Raw genomic sequence first — 20,528 nt, 5'->3', positions numbered from 1 at the left:
TTCAGATATGACCACATTTTAATTAGTTCCAACAAATGCATACACAGGAACAAATACAAAATAAATGAACCATTCAGACTCAAGTCCTAATTTTCTTCATGACTGCAGCCACAGACTTGGTTAAAACATTAAGTGACTTAAACATCATGCATAAAGAAAAAATTGTATTTCAATATTATACACAAGCAATAATTACAGGCTGAAGCCTGTAGATGGTACATGGAGTATGTGATCTTCAAGGTAGCATTTCCAATCTTTATTTTTAATACCACTTGGTTATTTGCATCAAGTTCAGTGTCTCCTCTGTGCCCGAGAAGGTTCTGGAGTATGAGCTTATTCCACTCTCTCAAATAATATTAACAGCTCATAGTACATTGTGTGTGGGAAGAGATCGACAGCCATGGCTTTAACTGGACGAAAAGGAGATCCCTTGACTCGATGAGATGGAGCACGACAAAGGCTATGCAAAAGGTGAGAAAAGTAATTTTTTTGTACAGTTCACTATCTTAACAATTCACATCAGAATGCTATAGCTTCAATTAATCTGTAATGTGTACATGAAGTCCCCAACCACCCTAGAGATGGTAAAGAATGCTCCTGTTGAAAGTAAAGGTTAATTTTAAACTAAGCACAATCGCATTTTAGCTCCAACTCTACAATTGATTAGTTGAACATTGGTAAAAGGAACAAAGATAATGTTATAGCATATTATGTACTAAATTTGTTTAACAATTCTTTGTATTACAACATCTCAAAATTCCTGCTATTGACATTCAAAGTGCAAGGCCAGATTAAGTTTAAACAACTTTCTCATTCTTTTACTGTCACCACAACAATCTGTTAATTAGAATTTTCAACATCTCCATACCACCATTAATTTTACTGGAACCTGGTGGTTCAAATCCAAATAGTATCTGTTCAATCCAATTTTCTAATCCTATTAATTTTTAGTGTACATTTCCCCATTCATGGCACACTTCGCTTACTGGGAAATATATTAAATTATCTAATCCCAAGGTTCTTAATCATCCAGTTTTGCAAAAGCTCTGAACCTCATTTGTGCCATGGGTTCATGCCAATATGCTTAAATTGCATGTCCCCATCGTGTTGGTCACATTTTAAAGGCGATATTGTTGTGGTCTCAGTGCATCTCCATATCTACACAGGGCAGCTATTCTGTACGAAATGGTTGTGAACTTAATCCAGTCAAAAGATGGTACTTCACACCAGCAGATGAGACAATGGGTATACTTAAGACTGCTCTCTCTCCTATGACACAGCCTTTATGATGAGAAAGTCAAACACGTGGCAGAAATGTGAGCTGATGCCTTGTTTTGCATCATTAGCACTGCACAACATGAAAACGAGTGGTGCAGCCTTAACTGTAACTTACAGGTTCTGCTGTGCCTAAGGTATACTTATATTCAGATTGTTAAAATAAGTGCATTACTTACTCCACGAAATTGTTCATAGCTGCTCGGGCATTGCACGCAACATAAATGAGACTTTTCAGGTGTTCTGCTCTTCTTATTGCTAAAACAACTCTGGAATCTGCAAGTCAAAAAAAAATTGTTAAATGTGGAAAAAAAGTGCAACTAATAAAATATTGTAAGCCAAGTTATCAAGAAAAAAAAGAAAATGTCTGTAATCCTGGACTTGCAACACTCAATAATGCAGTGCTCAGTATCAAAATGGTTCTTACGCAGTCCTGCCCTTGGTGGATCCACAATAGCAACCAGGTTTTGTGATGTTAAAGAGTTAATTACAGTGGGAAAGAGATCTTCAGCTTTCCCACACAAGAATTCCACGTTGGATAGACCTGAATGGAAGCAAAAATTAAACTGAAGTTAGACAGAAATGTGAACTCGGTTATTTAGGTAAATATGCTTTCTGCCAGCCTTGAATAGGAAAATAAAATGGAGCTTGTGTAAATTGCATAACATTTAAGACACTTTGATAAAACAAACAGAAATAGAGAACGTTTTAAAAAATGTAATTATTTCAAGTCAGATCACCAAGGACGATTTCAAGCAGCTCTTTGACAAACATGGCAACCTCAGCGAAGTTTCCGTTAAGCACCAAGTTTCAGTACTTAACATAATCCAAGCCTCAATCAACGAGTGCTGTTGAATATTCCCTGAGAGACTTTCTGTAAGTTTAGTCTGTTTATCTGTGAGAAGCTACACACAAAAAAAGTGCACACTTGGGGCAGAGGGAGGAGAACAAACAAGATTGATACCTTCCCCGTATCTTTCATGACCATGAGCAGGTAAGATGTGGCTTTGACAACACCTGGGGCAGGACCAAGAGATGGCCCACGCTACTCTTATGATTAGAAAGGTACTATAGTAATAGAAGGATAACATGGTTATCTCAGGTGACCGTTCTGAAAAGGGAACCCTGAACTTGACATGGCTCAAATTAACAAGCAAATTTAACAGGGATAAGTACTAACCATTTAACTCTGCATTCACTTTCGCATCTTCTATCGCTTCCTGGCACATTTCAATTCCAATAACTTTCTTCACTCTCTGAGCAACAAGATAAAAAAAAATCATTAATCCTAATATCAAAATATCTAACCTAAATTTCTGCATCCCTTGTATTATTCCACTGCTTCAATAAGTTTTTGTTAAGTTGATCTCCAGTGATAATGTTAGAAAAAGCTGGAGCTTAAAATATAGCCACAATGTTTAGTTGCTAAACTTCTGATGCCTCTGCTCAGGTATTCCCTGTTGGACTTTCTATGTCCAGAGGTCAGTTAGGGTTTATTATATGTGATGGTGGTGTGGCTCTCTTCACCAAATCTCACCTTGGTTTGTCCGCTCACTCCTTTGAGCCATCTCACCTTGTTCCACCCCTTCACGCCTCATTTAAAATATTCATTCTCTACCCAAATATAAATACTTTTCTCACAGATATCTTCATTGTTTTCTTCCCACAGCATCAGCACCAAGTGGCTTCTTGTCCTCAGTGATTTCAACCTCCATCTCAATTCATCATGTTCTGTTCTGAGTTTGTTGACCTCTTCATCCTCCCATATTCTCTCCCTCCATGTAAACTCAACACATTCACTGCCAGCTCCTTAATATTGCCATCTCATGTGGCCTTGCTACTCCCATCATATCACAGATAAGGCCATGTTCTTTCCAGTATTGCTCTCTGTCCAAACCCTCCACCAAATCTCACATTCCCCTTCCAACCCTATTTCCTTCTCTGTTCGTCCATAGAAACTCTCCTAATTCACTTACAACCGTGCTTTCAAAATCCCAAATCTTTAGTCTTTCGCCTTCTACTCACAGCATCGTTTCTGCAGCTCCCAATCTGTTTGACCACAACCCCACCAACTTTGCTACATTTAGCCCCATTAAAACCACAAGTCTCTTTCACCCTTGCCGTTTTCCCTCAGTATGGGCCCCCATCTCTGCTCCTTTAACTCCAAGGGACATCGGCTTGAACAGATACAGCATTTAGCCATTCACTGCCAGATCTGGCTGGACCACATAAAGTACCTCCTCTCATCTGTCAAAACCAATTATTGCAAGACCATAGGATGCAAAGATAACCCACCTTCTTCTCTTGCCAATAGTCTTTTTAGATCCCTCTCCCCTGTTTCCTCCACCCTAAACTCCAACAAGTGCAAGGAACTCATGGATGCCTTTGTCACCAAGACCGAGTCCATTGCTCCACCATTAGCGGCCGTTCCTTGGTTGGATGGCCAGTGTGGATCATACTGGTGCCAATTGCACGGGGTTTGATGCCTATTACAGCTGGAGTGGATTTCGGGCCTGTTTCCTTGCCCTATCCATGGTGGAGATTGCAGCGCTCTGGGTTGGGCCTGCTTTTGGGGAGGGAACTCAAGAAGAGGGAGGAGATGACCAGATGATATTTTTCAGCCTGACTCCAGTGACACAAATACAAAAGTCATCCACCAATTTCCTTTCCAGAGCTGCTTTGGGCAAGTGAATATCAGAGGTAAAACAATGACTGGTGCTTGGGCATTGCAAAAAGGTCACACACTACTTTTGGATGTAGAAAGCTCTTCTTTATTGGTACTGACACCTGGCAGCGGAGTGCAGCAACATTCTTGAGTAGAGGTAACAACTGCTTTGAGGATGGAGGCAATATGGCCATTCGTGCAAATTCGGTGAATGTACTGCAAGGTACTACAGCCTAAATTGATGCTTTTTAAGTGCCAATTACCTGCACTTCCACTTTTTCTGAAATAAGAGGTCATCTCACAGTCTCCTACTCAAACTCAATTTCCCACAGAGCCTCAAATCTGTGGAATTACATGTCGAATACTGTGTGCAGTTTTGGTCTCCTTATTTAAAGGAAGGATGTAAGTGCATTGGAGGAGGTTCAGAGGTTTACTAGATTGATACCTGGAATGCGCAGGTTGTCTTATGAGGAAAGATTAGGCAGACTGGGCTTGTTTCCACGGGAGTTGAGAAGAGTGAGTGGTGACTTGATTGAAGTATAAAAGACCCTGAACGGTCTTGACAAGGTGGACATGGAAATGATGTTTCCTCTTGGGGGAGAGTCCAGAACCAGGGGGCACTGTTTTAAAATCAGGGGTCGCCATTTTAGGACAGAGATGAGGAGAAGTTTTTTCTCAGAGGGTTGTGCAATTTTGGAACTCCCTGCCTCCGAAGGTGGAGTCACTGAATATTTTTTAAGGTGGAAGGAGATTGATTCTTATTAGGCAGGGGATTCGAAGGTCATCGGGGTAGATGGGAATGTGGAACCCAGAATCACAAACAGATCAGCCATGATCTTATTGAACGGCAGAGCCGGCTCGAGGGGCCGAATGGCCTGCTTCTGCTCCTATTTTCTATGTTCCTAAGTCTTCCCTTGCACCAAGTCCTACAGGATTTTAAAACCCAAGCTTCAGATCAACCTGCACTTCCCTAAACAACTTTTTCAGCGTTAGTAAAGCCTTGTGCTATTGGCCCTTCAACAAGGTTTCTCAAAAGAAAACTTTTCATTTACCTTTGCGAGGGAAAGCCCAATAGTTCCAGTGCCACAGCAAACGTCCATCACAATACAATCTTGGTTAAGATTGGCCCAGTCTCCAACTGCTGAATAAAGCACCTCTGCAGCCTTGGTGTTCACCTTGATCCAAAAATGTTTATATCCATGTCATAATAATATTTAATTGATTAGGTTACGAAGGCTCTAGTGCAAAACAGCCCTTTTCACCCTCACCCCGTCTTGAATCAAACCAGGAGATACTTCCTGCAGTCAAGAGAGCAACCTGCTTCCAGGTCACAACAAAAGCTGCTTCTCAGTCAGATAAAGGCATTCAATGATTTTCTCTTTCCTGATCCGTGGAAATGCCTGGATCCCAGGAAGGTGGCACTCGCCACCTTCACTATGCAACGTGGCCAACACTGGGAACAGGGCTTCTGGCCGAAAGGAAAAAGATTACATTCAACCACTCCTCCCCGGCAAAGTTCACAACAGAGGCCAAGTTCAAAATATTTTGGGGGGCCAGGCACTGTCATGGGTTAGCACATGGTCCTTCCTGCCAACCCCCACGGCCCGGTTTTAAATCCAGCGCAGATGGAGTTTGTTCCCCCTCCAGACTGTAAAGGCACCATCTGCCAATGAGTAGCATAAACCCACTCCCAGGTGGGCTGATGACTGCAGCACAAAGTACTCCTCAATTTGGCAGTACTTAACTCACTGAGCAGTCACAAGAACGGTTACTATGGGAGATGATAATGTCACACCGGTACAGTGGGTTATACAGCCAGGGTTTAAGAACCTTGTTGAAGCAGAGTAGAGCTATGTATTTGGCTGTGCTATACCCAAACTAGGAATGCTTGATGCACAAGCCAAGAACCTACAATGGAATATGACCATTCACCAACACTACATGCTCAAACACAATAGATGTTAATATCTCAAATATTAAAAATCAATTTCACCTGGAAAAATGCATGAGGAGAAATCCGGAATTTAAGTCCAAGGAGCTCTTCATATATGTACTTCTCCCCGGTCACATGGTCCAAAGGCAAGTCTTCCAAGTTGGGAGTTTTTCTGGAAGTGTTCAAAACAAAACCTTAGATTCTATGCTGATGTTTTACCTCCAAAACCTTGGCTGCAATTTTTAAAAAGCTGTTTCAATTAGAGATTTTAACAACCAATACAGTTTGAGAAATATGAACTTGCATTTCTACAGCACTTAACACATCCCCAGGATGTTCCAAAAGCACCTTAACCTTTAAATGTAATCATGTGGACAATTTGTAGCAAGGTCCCACAAACAGCAAGTTACTGGATAATTGCGTGATTGCTTCCTGGTGATGTTGGCTGAGGATAAATATTGGTCAGGACACTTCCAGAACCCTATTCCCTCAAATATTATTGTGGAATCTTGTTTTAATGTCTCGTCTGAAAGACAGCACCTCAGACAATGCACCCTCAGTAATGCACTCAAGTCAGTCCTAACTATGTGCTCCTCAAGTAATGTGATTAACGTTTAATAAATTTCACTTGTCAAAGCTGTGCAAGCAATGTACTAAAGCACAGCACAATTTACTATATTCAGAATGTATAAAGTTCTGCTATGTCAGAACTTGAGGTACCTTGCCCTGATTTTGTACCTGCAGAATTTGAAGGTTACCAAGGTTGTGGAAAGGGTAGAAAGGAGGGGCTCTGACCCAAGTTTTTAATTCCTCTCTGGCCACGGGGGAGGTGCCAGAGGACTGGTGAACAGCTAATGTGGTTCCGCTATTTAAGAAGGGTTGTAGAGATAAGCCAGAGAACTACAGGCCAGTGAGTCTCACGTCAGTGGTAGGGAAACTATTGGAGAAAGTTCTGAAGAAGAGAATCTATCTCCACTTGGAGAGGCAAGGTTTGATCAGGGATAGTCAGCATGGCTTTGTCAGAGGGAGGTCATGCCCAACAAATTTGATTGAACTTTTTGAGGAGGTGACCAGGTGTGTAAATGAGGATAGTGCAGTTGATGTAGTCTGTATGGATTTCAGCAAAGCCTTTGACAAGGTCCCACAGGGGAGACTTATAAAGAAGGCAAATGCACATGGGATACAGGGTCATTTGATAAGGTAGATTCAAAATTGGCTTAGTTGTAGCAGGCAGAGGGTGATGACAGAAGGATGCTTTAGTGACTGGAAGCCAGTGTCCAGTGGCGTACCACAGGGATCTGTGCTCGGTCCCCTATTATTTGCCATTTATATTAATGACATAGATCACTATGTGGGGGGTAGGGTTAGTAAGTTTGCAGATGACACAAAGATTGGCCGGGTGGTTAACAGTGAGGTTGAGTGTCTTGGGCTACAGGAAGATATAGACGGGATGGTCAAATGGGCAGACGGAATTTAACCCTGAAAAGTGTGAGGTGATACACTTTGGAAGGAGTAATTTGACAAGGAAGTATTCAATGAACGGCATGACACTAGGAAGTTCTGAGGAAAGAAAGGACCTTGGCGTGTGTGTCCATATATCTCTGAAGGCGGAGGGCGTGTTAGTGGGGTGGTGAAAAAGGCATATGGGACACTTGCCTTATCAATCGAAGCATAGATTACAAAAGTAGGGAGGTCATTTTGGAGTTGTATAGAACCTTGGTAAGGCCACAGCTGGAGTACTGTGTGCACTTCTGGTTGCAACATTATAGGAAGGATGTGATTGCACTGGATGGTGTGCAGAGGAGATTCACCAGGATGTTGCCTGGGATAAAACATTTAAATTATGAAGAGAGGTTGGATAGACTTGAGCTGCTTTCGTTGGAGCAGGGAAGGCTGAGGGGCGACCTGATCGAGGTGTACAAGATTATGAGGGGCATGGACAGAGTGGATAGGGAGCAGCTGTTCCCCTTAGTTGAAGGGTCAGTCACAAAGGGACATAAGATCAAGGTGAGGGGCAGGAGGTTTAGGGGGGATGTGAGGAAAAACTTTTTTACCCAGAGGGTGGTGAGGGTCTGGAATGCGCTGCCTGGGAGGGTGGTGGAGGCGGGTTGCCTCACATCCTTTAAAAAGTACCTGGATGAGCACTTGGCACATCATAACATTCAAGGCTATGGGCCAAGTGCTGGTAAATGGGATTAGGTAGGTAGGTCAGGTGTTTCTCACGTATTGGTGCAGACTCGATGGGCCGAAGGGCCTCTTCTGCACTGTGAGATTCTGAGAGTCTGTGAGGGACAGCAGAATGATTAAAAAATCTTAGAGCTCTAAGGATAGGTTCCAAGAGATAGAATGGGCCTGAACTTCCTCAGAGTGGCAACCAGAGTCGGACTGCCATGCCGCTCCTACTTTCTTACCCGAAATTTTTTTCGATCCTGTCTCGCCCAACTTTCCAACTCAGGCCGGGTGAGATCTAGGCAGTGCAGCACATCCCTGGGGCCCAACATCGAGGGCAGCTCTGTTGGATGCAAGGAGGCTGCGCCCCCTTTTTTTAAAAAGAAGCACCAGCAGCTGTAAACCAGGGAAGTTAAGGGTTGAGCCAGTTTAAAAGTCCTCGACAGGCCAGGGAGAAAATAAGCATACAAGGTAATAGGATTTGGGTGGGTCGGGTCAGTGAAAGTTGGGAGTCAGGCCTCCGGGAGTATACAGTGGAGGCTGGGGGGTGGGGCAAATCCAGTGGCCGGTGTGGTTCTGTGCAATAATTACCCAGAAGTTAAAAGTGGTTTTAATCCTTGTAATTTTTTATGGGTAACTATTGATGTAACACAGTCGGAACCATCCGAAGATTGCGATTTAAGTCGCATTTTTGGATGGTTCCCAGTGCAGGGCAATTGCCATGGGAACTTGGCACATCCCAGGCAATTGCCATGCAAACCTTACCTGGGAAGTTCCAGTGAGGGGGGAGGGGGAAGGGATGGTTCCCTAGCATATCTTTGGGGTATTACCCCAGATAGGACAACCTGGAGCTCAGAAGTTACGGCCTGTTTAATTCCTGGAGAGTCAGAGATTTATATGGGCTATAATTAAAGGATTTATAATGATGCAGGGTTTCAATACAGTCTTGTTGGATAAGTTATTTAAATCAGTTGGGGACAGTGTTGGTAAAGGTCACACTGATATAATCCTGAGGCAAAATTAATGATAAACCAAAGGAATTAAAACACTCCTTCACCAAACAATGTTGAATAAATTGGCTGTTTTATAGAGGCCCATCTCTCCAAGGGCTGCACGAGGAAGTTGGAGGATATAATGTTTTATAACTGCAGAGACGGGTATTATTCCATAGAAGTGGTGACCAGTACTTGAGACTTCTAGCCTGACTGAGGATATGATGGAAAGAGCAGGAAGGTGGGACCAATTGGATTCTTCGAAAGAGCCAGCATATGCTTGATGGTCCGTATGGACTCCCTCTGTACTATTGTATAATTCTACGATACTGGATTGACTCAGTCTTGTGACTCTCTTCTGGACTAGTTACTTTCCAATTTTTCCCTCATCCTTGCCTTTCATCTCTTTTTCTTGCTTTTGGCCTTGGAGAATTTATCTTGAGCTCCTCACCTGTTTTTGTTTGCACTTCCATTTTTGTGATTTGAGGTACAAAAGGAGGAATCAGCAGTGTGGGTGGGTAGAGAGTCAGGCGATCAGAAATCTTGGCAATCCGTTGAAATTGATGCTAAACACGACTTTCCAAATCTGCACAATTCCTTACCTTTGACCTTCTTCAGCAAAGTAAAGTGAGGTCACTCCACAATCCTTCCCATCACCTTCTGTGAAGTGGTTGGCTAATTTGCCTTGCAGCTCTTCTAGTTCTGGTTTGGTTAGTTTCTATAAATAGTTGGGAGGGGAATTAAAAGACACAGAAACCCATCAAGCAATAGAGGCAAAATTGGTAATGCAACTATAAGAGGCAACAAAAGTCAAACTCCAAAATTTAAACAAATTGTGTCTAATTGCACAGAATACATGTAGTCCCAAGATAGAAATCTCTGAACAGTGGCTTTGTTGAGATTCAGAGGTGAAGAAAAGCAAGATGCCTTTCCACTGGGTGACATTTATGGCCCCACTGCCGTTAGCTCAGAGCAGCAGAGCCTGAGGCAGGTCACGATAGAGTAAGAGTAGAGAAACATGGAGGGGGAAGTAACAGAACTGGAATTCACGCTTTCAAAGATGCCTGGATATATGTTTATGTGTACAACAGACTAAGGGTTCAGATGATGTTATAAATCTCATACTTGATCTCCCATGGTCATCATCGTCTAAGCATCTGTGTTAGTGTTTTGTAACAGACTTTGAACCATCAGGTAAAATCTATATTCCAAGATTTCCCCATTAAAAAAACTGCACAGTTCTACTGGGGCTAAAAAGTCAATAATATGATGCAGAAGCCAAAATGATTGGTTTGATCTACCTTGACAACTGATGGCCTCTCCTTCAAATTCAACTAGATATACGTAACAAGTAATTTCATCTTAGTCCACATTGACAAAGACTTGTTAAGAAAAAAATTACATTATCAGTCAATAATAGATACGCTAATATAGAAAACACAGGTTTCATGCAGCTTGAGTCATCAACAGTTGCTGAAAGTGTAGCCATGAACAATTCTCTATCCTTTGTTCCTGTGTTTTATGTTTTTGTGGAATCGAAATGAAGTTATTTTACTCAGTGACATGATGAAAGGGACAGAGAGCTGTGGGCCACATTCACAATTCAACATATTGCTGCAGAATTTCAGGCTGCTGAAGGCATTCTGCACAGACGTCTGTTCCCAGGCCACCGCCAACAAACAAGTGCAAGGCATAAAAACACAAGAAAATAAAGGCAGCCGACACTGGCAAGTGTACAAACAGATTAGCTACCTTTCCAAAACGATTTAGACAAATTCTAAATTTGGTTCATTAGCCATTCTGCACCCAATTTCTTTAAACCAGTATTAAAGCACAAAATTACCATGTGTCAAACAGACCAACAAATTAATTACTGACAACAGTACCTGAGGGTTGAAGTAAATTATAGCCATGATCTGCTTAGCTCTAGTGATGCGTACAGTCAACTGCTTCCAGTGACCTTCATATGTTTCTGGGCTATACACAGAATAAGGAGATGACCTGCAAACCAAAAAACAATCAGAAATATGATAAACTTTTAAATGAAATGGAGGTGTGTGTGGGAGGTGGGGGGGCAAGAGAGGGCCTTTCTGCAGCTTCATCGGTGACCTAAATATGTATTTAGTTCAGCACAATCCAATTTGCTGCTACTTTCCTTTCCTTGACACTTTGCAACCAAATCAGCAAACTGGCTAAAGCCAGCCTGGAAGGTGACTCTACAGGAGTGGATCTCCACCATCTGTGTTCTGTTTGCATGTTATATAATCACCAGAAAATTGCTCAAAACAATGCTGCTCTCTTTTATTTAGTCTTGGCTAAGACAACTATGCCTCATCAACAACAACAGAAGCGTTTCAAAATAAATCTTTCCGCATCCATGTTTATTGATTGCAAAATAATATGTCCTAAATTACTGTATGGAATTCTGCAGGACATTATGACAAAAGTACAAGAATATTGGATTGGCATTTTAAGGAGAAGTAGGCAAACAGCACAGGTCTCACCCTGGACTGCTGTTTACATGGGTTTATTTCACCAGAGCAATATAAATAAACCAAGGCACCTAGCCAGTCTAAAATGAATATCCTCTGTTGAATATAAAGCAGAATTGGTAGAGAGGTAGTTTCTCAGTTTATGCTGCTTTCCAAGTGAATGGGAGGCACCATTTCCAGGGCAGGCAAAGGGAAGCAACAGCAAAAAAGAGATATGAAAAACATTGTAATAATCCAACTAAACAGGGAAAAATAACATGGTAATCCACTGAGATAGTGAGTGGCTTTAATAACCTTATGTAGTTCTGAAATGCCTTCACAACTTCCTTTGCTTTGGCTGGAATATGAACAGTATCAAATGGCTCTACAACTGCACACGATCCTCCCTTGTATTTACCCAAGCGACATCCTATAGTTTTATCTTCTCCATTTGCTCCAACGCCAATTAAAAATTCGCACTTGTTACGGTATTCAGTCTGAAACAAAAAAATCGCAATGCTGGAAATGTGTAAATGAAGACATAATTAGTACAAATACCAAACCTGCACCGTTGTAGCTGCCACATTTCACACCACACAATGGATTCAGGCAAAAACCCAGTTACGATCTTACCAAGTTTGGTAACAATTCAAAGATGCTGAAGTGTGTGTGTATGTTCTCATGTGTGTACATATGCACATGTCAACAATGAGGTAGCTGAAGTGGATACCAATTATCTGCAAACTTTGCTAGACCACAAACACTCCATCAGTTAAAGACTGGGCTGTCTATTCCCATTTGACATATATGATCATTTGATATATGATCTTATTGAAACATATAAGATCCTGAGGGGTCTTAATAGGGTGGATACTGGGAAGATGTTTCCGCTTTTAGGGGAGACTTGAACTAGGGGATAGAGTTTAAAAATAAGAGGTTTCCCATGAAAGACGGAGAGGAGAATTTTTATCTCTCAGAGGGTGATTAGTCCCCAGAAAGGAGTGGAGGTTGGATCGTTGAATTTATTCAAGGTTGAGTTAGATTTTTGATAGACAAGCGAGTGTCAAGGGCTCAGAGTCCCTGCATCCTACAGCACAGGGACGCAGCAGAACGCATGTGTTCATTATTTAAATGGGGGTAACCTTATGGCTTGGGGGGGGGGGGGCAGCTGCTGCTGCTAGCAGGCAGACAGGAAAGTGTAATGAGACCACAATAAGATCAGCCATGATCTTATCAAATGGTGCAGCAGGCTCAAAGGACCGAATGGCCTACTCCTATAAGATTTCAATATTCATGCTTCTCTAAAGGTCCTGAAATTATTTCCACTACCGAGACTCCAATTGACCCAATGAATGATTGAGGGTCTGCAGCTCGCTATGTGCCATTTCTGTCCTAACTAGGTTTATCAGATGGGATCTGTCAGCGTCGGAAAGGGTTGATCAATGCCTGCAGGCAGAAAGTCTGAGGATCAGCTTCTCTGTGCAATTACAGGAGCATATTTGAACTTTAGTTCTCCTCCACCCCCACCTGAATCAGTACTGTTCACTCAAATCTTAGGAAAGATCCTGGCTACAAGAAACTGAGACCCAAGAAGGTGAATTCACATTGCCATGTGATTTACTGGTTGTTAACATACCTGCAGTGGCGATGGCTTCACTCCCTCGAACGGACAGCAGTTTCCACCAAATTTCTTTTTCTGTTGAAACACCCATGGCACAAGGGCTCGATTATGGGTTCCTATTTCTCTAATATTTTAAAAAATAAATGGGAGTAAGACTTGGATTCCACTAAGCCATGTTATATATACCATAAAAAAAAGCCAATTAACTGATCGATTTCAATTCCGCTCGTCTTGGTGCAGATTGGCTGCAACAATTGACTGTTTAATAATAATCGGTGGACTTAAAACTTATAGAATTAAGCACTAAGTTGTGATAAGGTGTGACACAGAAGGGGTACAGTATTTTTTTTTATATTTAAATTTACTTCTCCTTCTTCACCCACTTCCCCGGTTTTGCTTATGAGCTTTCAATTCCTCGGTCAATGAACAAGGCTGACCCAGACGAGGCTTCTCAGTGTCCAGGGACCAATGCTACGCAGCAATGCATTCTCTCCAGACTCTGCCTCATGGCGGTCTGGTGCAATATCCATTGAAATGGCTAATGAGATTAGCAAGTTCCACCAAGGGCTCAGCATCCCTGCACCCCATAGCACATTGACACAGCCGAATGCATATGTTTATTATTTTAAAAATTCAATTCTGAATAGAAACCTCAACCACCCCCCTCCCACCCCAAAACAAAAGTTGTCCCCTAATCCTGACTTCTTGAAGAAAACATTCACATTTCAAGTGCGGACATGCCCACATCTCAATCTGATCAGCAGGGAAGAAGTCCTGCCACCAGGGCCGGAAGTGGAAGCTGACCACGCACCAGCATTTCACCAGCGGGGGAACAATTAAGAGGCCACTGCTAGGACCGCCGTCCATAATGAGGTGTCCTTGAAGATGAGTTAAGTTTCTTTCAGCAGGCCGGGATCAGGCAGGAGCAATTGGGCAGTGCTGGGGAGGGCTTGGGGTGGTGGAGGCATCCTCAAGTGGTGATGCAGCTGCTGCAGGGGTGGCCATTGCCAACAGGGTGGGATGGGGCGAACCTGAGGACTAGATTTTACCAGCTGTCAGGAGACAGGGTGGGAGATGGGAAGGCTGGTAAAATAGCAGTAGAAGACCTTGGCAGGGGAGCCAATTAGGAGCAGGAGTAGACACACTCGGAATTTCACTGAACTTATTCCACACTTAACCATTCTGCCTGGGTGAGTGAGAATGCCGTTATCGGCTGTGGTGTGATGTGGACTCCAGCCAGGGACTGGCATGAGAAATGGTTTAAACTTACTCACTTACAAAGCTTACAGCCTGCAGTGACTCGCGTCTCAAGAGTCTGGGTTAGTGATTAATATCTGACAAGCGGGCAGTTGCATTGAAAAAGGCCATGGGATGGGCGTGATGTGCTTATTCTTACAAAAAAGGCATGCTTTCACATTAGCTGCTTCATTATCAAACACAGAACCCCAAGGCAAGCATACGTACGTGGTCAACAATGCCAACACTTGTAAGACATTCTGCTCTTTCTTTTTCAGCTGTTCTTCATATGGAATGTTCCACAGAGGTGTCACAACATCAGCAATTTGTTCGCTTAAAGATCTGTCCAAGCCTTCCACTGGAACAGCGCGCTTCTGTTCATGACTATCATTCTCACTGCCTTCCTGCTTTCGTTTCTTGGCAATAGGATCAGCTTTTGGTTTTGCTAATCGGACGCGCAAATTCCTATTTTTCCAAACTTGTCCCTGAAGGACCTCCATCGCCCGGTCTCGTTCTTGCTCTTCTTTAAAAGTCACAAATGCAAAAGGCCGTTTTCCAAAGAGTTTGATTTTATGAGGAACTAAGCTATTCCTGCTGAGGAATTTTCTTAAATCACTGAAACTTACAAATTTTGGGAGGTTCTGTATTTCGATCTTGTAAATTTCAGATGTAAAAAGATCACCTTTAATATATCGATACACGTCAGCCTCGGGCTCAGTCCCATCCATCTGAGTTTCATCTGAGATACTGGAATCTGCATTTTCCTCTGGCGCAGTTAAATTAGTTGTTTCCTTGGTTTCTTTTTGAATCTCAACAGGAGAAATGCTAGTTCCTTCTTCAGCCATTGTTTCCCCAGATTCTAAAATACATAAAATACCATCATTACTATACCACAAACACACAAAACTAGCATGCAGTGCACCTAGATCAGGTACCATACTTCCAAATAATCTTTCAATTCTGTTCCAACAATTCCAAATTCAGAAGAAAACTTAATGTATCAAGTTAAAGTCTTGATTTTCATGCCAAGTGTCAGGGTGACATTGTTCATTTGTTTCAAATTATGAAATTATTCCATTGCCTATGCAACTAGAACCCAGACTGAGTGGTTAAATAAAAGCAACAAACTGCGGATGCTGGAAATCCAAAACAAAAACAGAAACAGAAATACCTGGAAAAACTCAGCAGGTCTGGCAGCATCGGCGAAGAAGAGCAAGTAAATTTACTTCGTTCTGTTGAAGGGTCATGAGGACTCGAAACGTCAACTGTGCTCTTCTCCGCCGATGCTGCCAGACTTGCTGAGTTTTTCCAGGTATTTCTGTTTCTGTTTTTGAGTGTTTAAATATTTTGATCCTCCCCGCCTGCCTCCTCATACAAGACTTTCATAGCCATTAGCCAGCAATCTTCAACGGCTCTATCCTCAATAATGGAAAGGTATAGAGCATCATCCAAGACCCCGGTATTGAACTTTTGAACACAGACAGAAAAGATATTCAAGAGTGGTTCAATGCAATTTGATTTTAGATTCAGTATCAGCATTACATGAGTTCAAGACTTGCGTACATGAATTGAGGGCGACACTTCAATGCAGTACTGGAGGAATCCAGCATTGTCAAAGTTGCTGCCTTTTATATGAGATCTTTTATGTCCATCTACTCTCTCCAATGAGGATAAAAGACTACACAGCATTATTTGAACAGCAGGGAGCTTCTTGCATAAAAGCAAAACATTGTGGATGCTGGAAATCTGAAATAATAAAGTGCTGGAAAAATCCAGCAGGTTTATCATCATCTGTGGAGATAGAAATGTTTTGAGTCCAATATGATGCTTCTTCATAACTGAAGAGAGGTAGAAATGTGATGGGTTTCTGACTGTGGAAAACGTGGAAGGCGGGGGTCAGGTGAAACAAAGGGGAAGGTCAGGGATAGGTTAGAGGGAAGGGGGGATTAAATACCAAAGTAGTCATGAGCAAAAAGGCAAAGGGACTGGTAATAGTAGCAGCAGAGAAACAAAGCATTGATCCAGAGTATGTTTTAATAGCAAAATAAAGCTCAGCTCTGCCTGAAAGCAAAAACATGGAAACAAGACACAAGCTGACACTTGGAAGAAATTCAAAATGGAGGGTAGAAGTTGTTGAACTCAATGTTGAGTCTAGAAAACTGTAAAGTGCCTAAATGGAAGATGAGTTGCTGTTCCTCCAGCTTGTGTTGGGCTTCACTGGAAAATTGCAGCAGGCTGAGGGCAGACATGAACATGAGAGCAAGGTGGTGAATCGAAATGGCAACCGAAGGTCATGGTTGTGCTTGTGGACTGAGGGGAACTGTTCTGCAAAGCTGTCACCCAGTCTTCATTTGGTCTCAATGTAGAGGAGACCACATTGTAAGCAGTGAATATAGTAGATGAATTGAAATAAGTATAAGTAAATTGCTGCTTCACCTGGAAAGTGTTTTTGGGGACTTGGCCAGTGAGAAGAGATGAGGTAAAGCAGCAGATGTTAAACTTCCTGCGATTGCATGGGAAGGTGCTGTGGAAATTGGAAGTAAAATTGATTAATTTTAACAGTACAGGATGAGGGCAAGGAGCAACACCAACATGGTCATCGATGCACCGGAAAAAGTGTTGTGGGAGAGGACCCTTACTTGGGTCTAACTTGACTAGGACAAGGAATGTTCCACATGTTCCTCAAAAATACAGGCTCATGCAGGTACCCACTGGAACACCTTTTATTTGGAGGAAGTGAGACATTAAAGGAGAAATTATTTAATGAGAACACCAGTTCAGCCAGGCAAAGGAGGGTGGAGGTGGATGGGGATTGTTCAGGCCTCTGCTCAAGAAAGGAGCGAAAAGCCCTCAGGGGAGGCACAGGAGGCTGGGGAGGCGATGGTGTCGTGGTGTTGTCACTGGACTAGTAATCCAGAGACCCAGGGTAATGCTCTGGGGACTCGGGTTCGAATCCCACCATGGCAGATGGTGGAATTTGAATTCAATAAAACATCTGGAATTAGAATCTAATGGTGACCATGAAACCATTGTTGATTGTTGTAAAAACCCATCTGGTTCACTAATGTTCTTGAGGGAAGGAAATCTGTCATCCTTACCTGGTCTGGCCGACATGTGACTGCAGACCTCACAGCAATGTGCTTGACTCTTAAATGCCCTCTGAAATGGCTGAGCCAGCCACTCAGTTGTGTCAAACCACTACAAAGTCACAAAAAAAGGAATAAAACCAGACAGACTGCTGCCCAGCATCGGTCAAGACAACAGCAATCTCAGCCCTGTCGACCCTGCAAAGTCGACCTTACCAACATCTGGGGGCTAGTGCAAAAATTGGGACAGCTGTCCCACAGACTTGTCCCACTACAGCAGCTGGGGGATTTAAATTCAACCCATTAAATAAATCTGAAACAAAAACCCATCTGGTTCACAAATATCTTTTAGGGAAAGAAATCTGTCGCTCTTAGCCAGTCTGGCCTATCCGGGACTTTAGACCCACAAAGATGGTCGATTCTTAACTGCCCTCTGAAATGGCCTAGCAAGTCATTCAGTTGCATTTATGGCAGAAGCTCACCACCATCTTCACAAAGGCAGTTAGAGATGAGCCTAAATGTTGGCCTAACTTCCACATCCTGTGAATGAATTTTTATAAAGTCACATGAGGTTATCACACAAAATTAGGGCTCATTTGATTGATGATAATGCATTAGCTTGGACTGAGGATTGGTTAATGTACAGAAAACAGAATAGAAATAAACAAGCCATTATCAGTTGATAGGCTGCAACTAGTGACATACTGCAAGAGTCAGCGGTCGGCTATATCCAATCTTAGATGAGGGGATAAGCTGTAAGAGTTCCAGCTTTGCTGACAATACAAAGTTAGGTGAAGGAAACAATGAGTAGGACTGTAAAGGTATACAGGCTAGGTAAGTCAGTGGGCAGGAATATCGCAGATAGAATACAATGTGGGTGAGTGTGAAGTTATCCAATTTGGTAAGAAAATAGACAAGCAGAATTTTTTTTTTAAGAAGGCGAGGGACTGGGAAATTATGTTTAACTAACCTGATTGGATTTTGTTGATGAGCCAACAAAGAGGGTTTGGCTTGTCAGTGAAGTTGAGACACATGAAATAAAAGGGATATAGTGGCAGCATGGATATAGGTTGGCTGAGTGACAGGAAACAGCAGTTCTGCTATTGTTGTTTGGCTACTGGGTTCAAACAACTTCAGTTGCCCTGCACAGAAAGGCATCCAAGAATATTGTTACATTCAATGTGAAAAAGTAAAGTAATGGAAGGGGACATCAACAGTGCATCAAGGGGCATTTGCTTAGCAATAACCTGCTCACTGATGCCCAGTTTGGGTTCCGGCAGGGCCACTCAGCTCCTCACCTCGTTCCAGCCTTGGTTCAAACATGGACAAAAGAACTGAACTCCTGAGGTGAGGTGAGAGTGACTGCCCTTAACATCAAGGCTGCATTTGACCAACTGTGGCATCAAGGAGCCCTAGCAAAACTGGAATCAATGGGTATCAAGGGGGAAACTCTTCGCTGGTCAGAGTCTACCTAGCACAAAGGAAGATGGTTGTGGTTGTTGGAAGTCAGTCATCTCAGCTCCAGGACATCGCTGCAAGGGTTCCTCAGGATAGTGTCCTAGGCCCAACCATCTTCAGCTGCTTCATCAACGACCTTCCTTCCATCATAAGGTCAGAAATGGGGATGTTCGCTGATGTTTGCACAATGTTCAGCACCATTCATGACTCCTCAGAGACTGAAGCAATCCATGTCCAAATGCAGCAAGACCTGGACAATATCCAGGTTTGGACTGACAAGTGACAAGTAACATTTGCACCACACAAGTGCCGGGCAATGACCATCTCCAACGAGAGAATCCAACTATCACCCCTTGATGTTCAATGGCATTATCATCACTTAATTCCCCACTACCAACATCCTGGGGGTTATCACTGACCAGAAACTGAATTGGACTAGCTATATAAATACTGTGGCTACAAGAGCAGGTCAGAGGCTAGGAATCGTGTGACGAATAACTTGCCTCCTGACTCCCCAAAGCCTGTCTACCACCTACAAGGCACAAGTCAGAAGTGTGATCAAATACTCCCCACTTGCCTGGATGAGTGCAGCTCCTACAACACTCAAGAAGTTGGACATCGACCAGGACAAAGCAGTCCGCTTGACTGGCACCATATCCAAAAACATTCACTCCCTCCACCACCGACGCACAGCAGCAGCAGTGTGTACCATCTACAAGATGCATAGCAGGAATTCACCAAGGTTCCTTTGAAAACACCTTCCATACCCATGGCCACTACCACCTAGAAGGACAAGGGCAGCAGATAGATGGGAGCACCACCACCTGGAAGTTCCCCTCCAAGTCACTCACCATCCTGACTTGGAAATATATTGCTGTTCCTTCACTGTCACTGGGTCAAAATCCTGGAACTCCCTCCCTAACAGCCCTGTGGGCGTACCTACAACATATGGAGTGCAACGGTTCAAGAAGGCAGCTCAGCAGCTCACCACCACCTTCTTAAGGGCAACTAAGGATCGGCAATAAATGCCAGCCCAGCCAGCGAAGCCCACATCCCGTGAATTAATAAAAAAAAAACATGCCACTAGCATTCTTTTTGAAAAAAAAGCTTAAAAAAAATCACATTTCAAAAGCTAAAGAAGTAACAATAGTGAAAAGTGCAGATCGTTAAAGCAGCAATTCTAACAAAAGAACTCGTTAGGGACAAGAAAACACTGGCGTTTGCGTTTTAAAAGCAAAAGAGCAATGCAAAACACATCTCAATCAGAAAAATTAACTGATTGACAGCTCAAGATACCATATTGTGAGGGAATGGAAATCTGTCCCTGAATACTGCAGTGCTACAAAAAGGGGGGAAAACACACCCTAACGTCCTTTATACGATTGAGAATGTATAAGTAAGCATTTAAGACAAAAAATATAGCATCCCAACTTTCTAATTTATTTGATGTTTACTCACAATTCTTGATTCTTCAAGGGTTGAACAGAGCGCACCAGTAGGGCGCATCCATTTTGTAAAGGTCAAGCTGGGGACCGTGCACAGCATTGTGGGAATGACCCGCCGGGAATGTGGTTAAAAAATAAAAATAATTAAATCTCGAACAATCTCCGACAGTTAAAGGC

General features: G+C 42.8%; 1 protein-coding gene across 1 annotated transcript; it reads right to left on the bottom strand.

Moving 5' to 3' along the window:
* Positions 1-20,452, bottom strand: trmt2a (tRNA methyltransferase 2 homolog A). Its single transcript, XM_041203399.1, has 12 exons — positions 20,365-20,452; positions 14,591-15,221; positions 13,142-13,250; positions 11,821-12,002; positions 10,921-11,035; positions 9,637-9,752; positions 5,934-6,045; positions 4,993-5,115; positions 2,456-2,531; positions 1,703-1,819; positions 1,455-1,551; positions 1-460 (listed from the first exon to the last, which is right to left on the bottom strand). Exons 2-12 carry the CDS (start codon positions 15,205-15,207, stop codon positions 334-336), a joined length of 1,791 nt encoding a protein of 596 aa, XP_041059333.1. The 5' UTR covers positions 15,208-15,221; positions 20,365-20,452; the 3' UTR covers positions 1-333.
* Positions 20,453-20,528: the final 76 nt, after the last annotated feature.

The sequence above is a fragment of the Carcharodon carcharias genome, chromosome 13 (genome assembly GCF_017639515.1).
Source record: "Carcharodon carcharias isolate sCarCar2 chromosome 13, sCarCar2.pri, whole genome shotgun sequence".
NCBI classification, from domain to species: Eukaryota; Metazoa; Chordata; class Chondrichthyes; order Lamniformes; family Lamnidae; genus Carcharodon; species Carcharodon carcharias.
The sequence above is the reverse complement of the archived record's forward strand: the minus strand, read 5'-3'. Positions and strand labels throughout refer to the sequence as shown.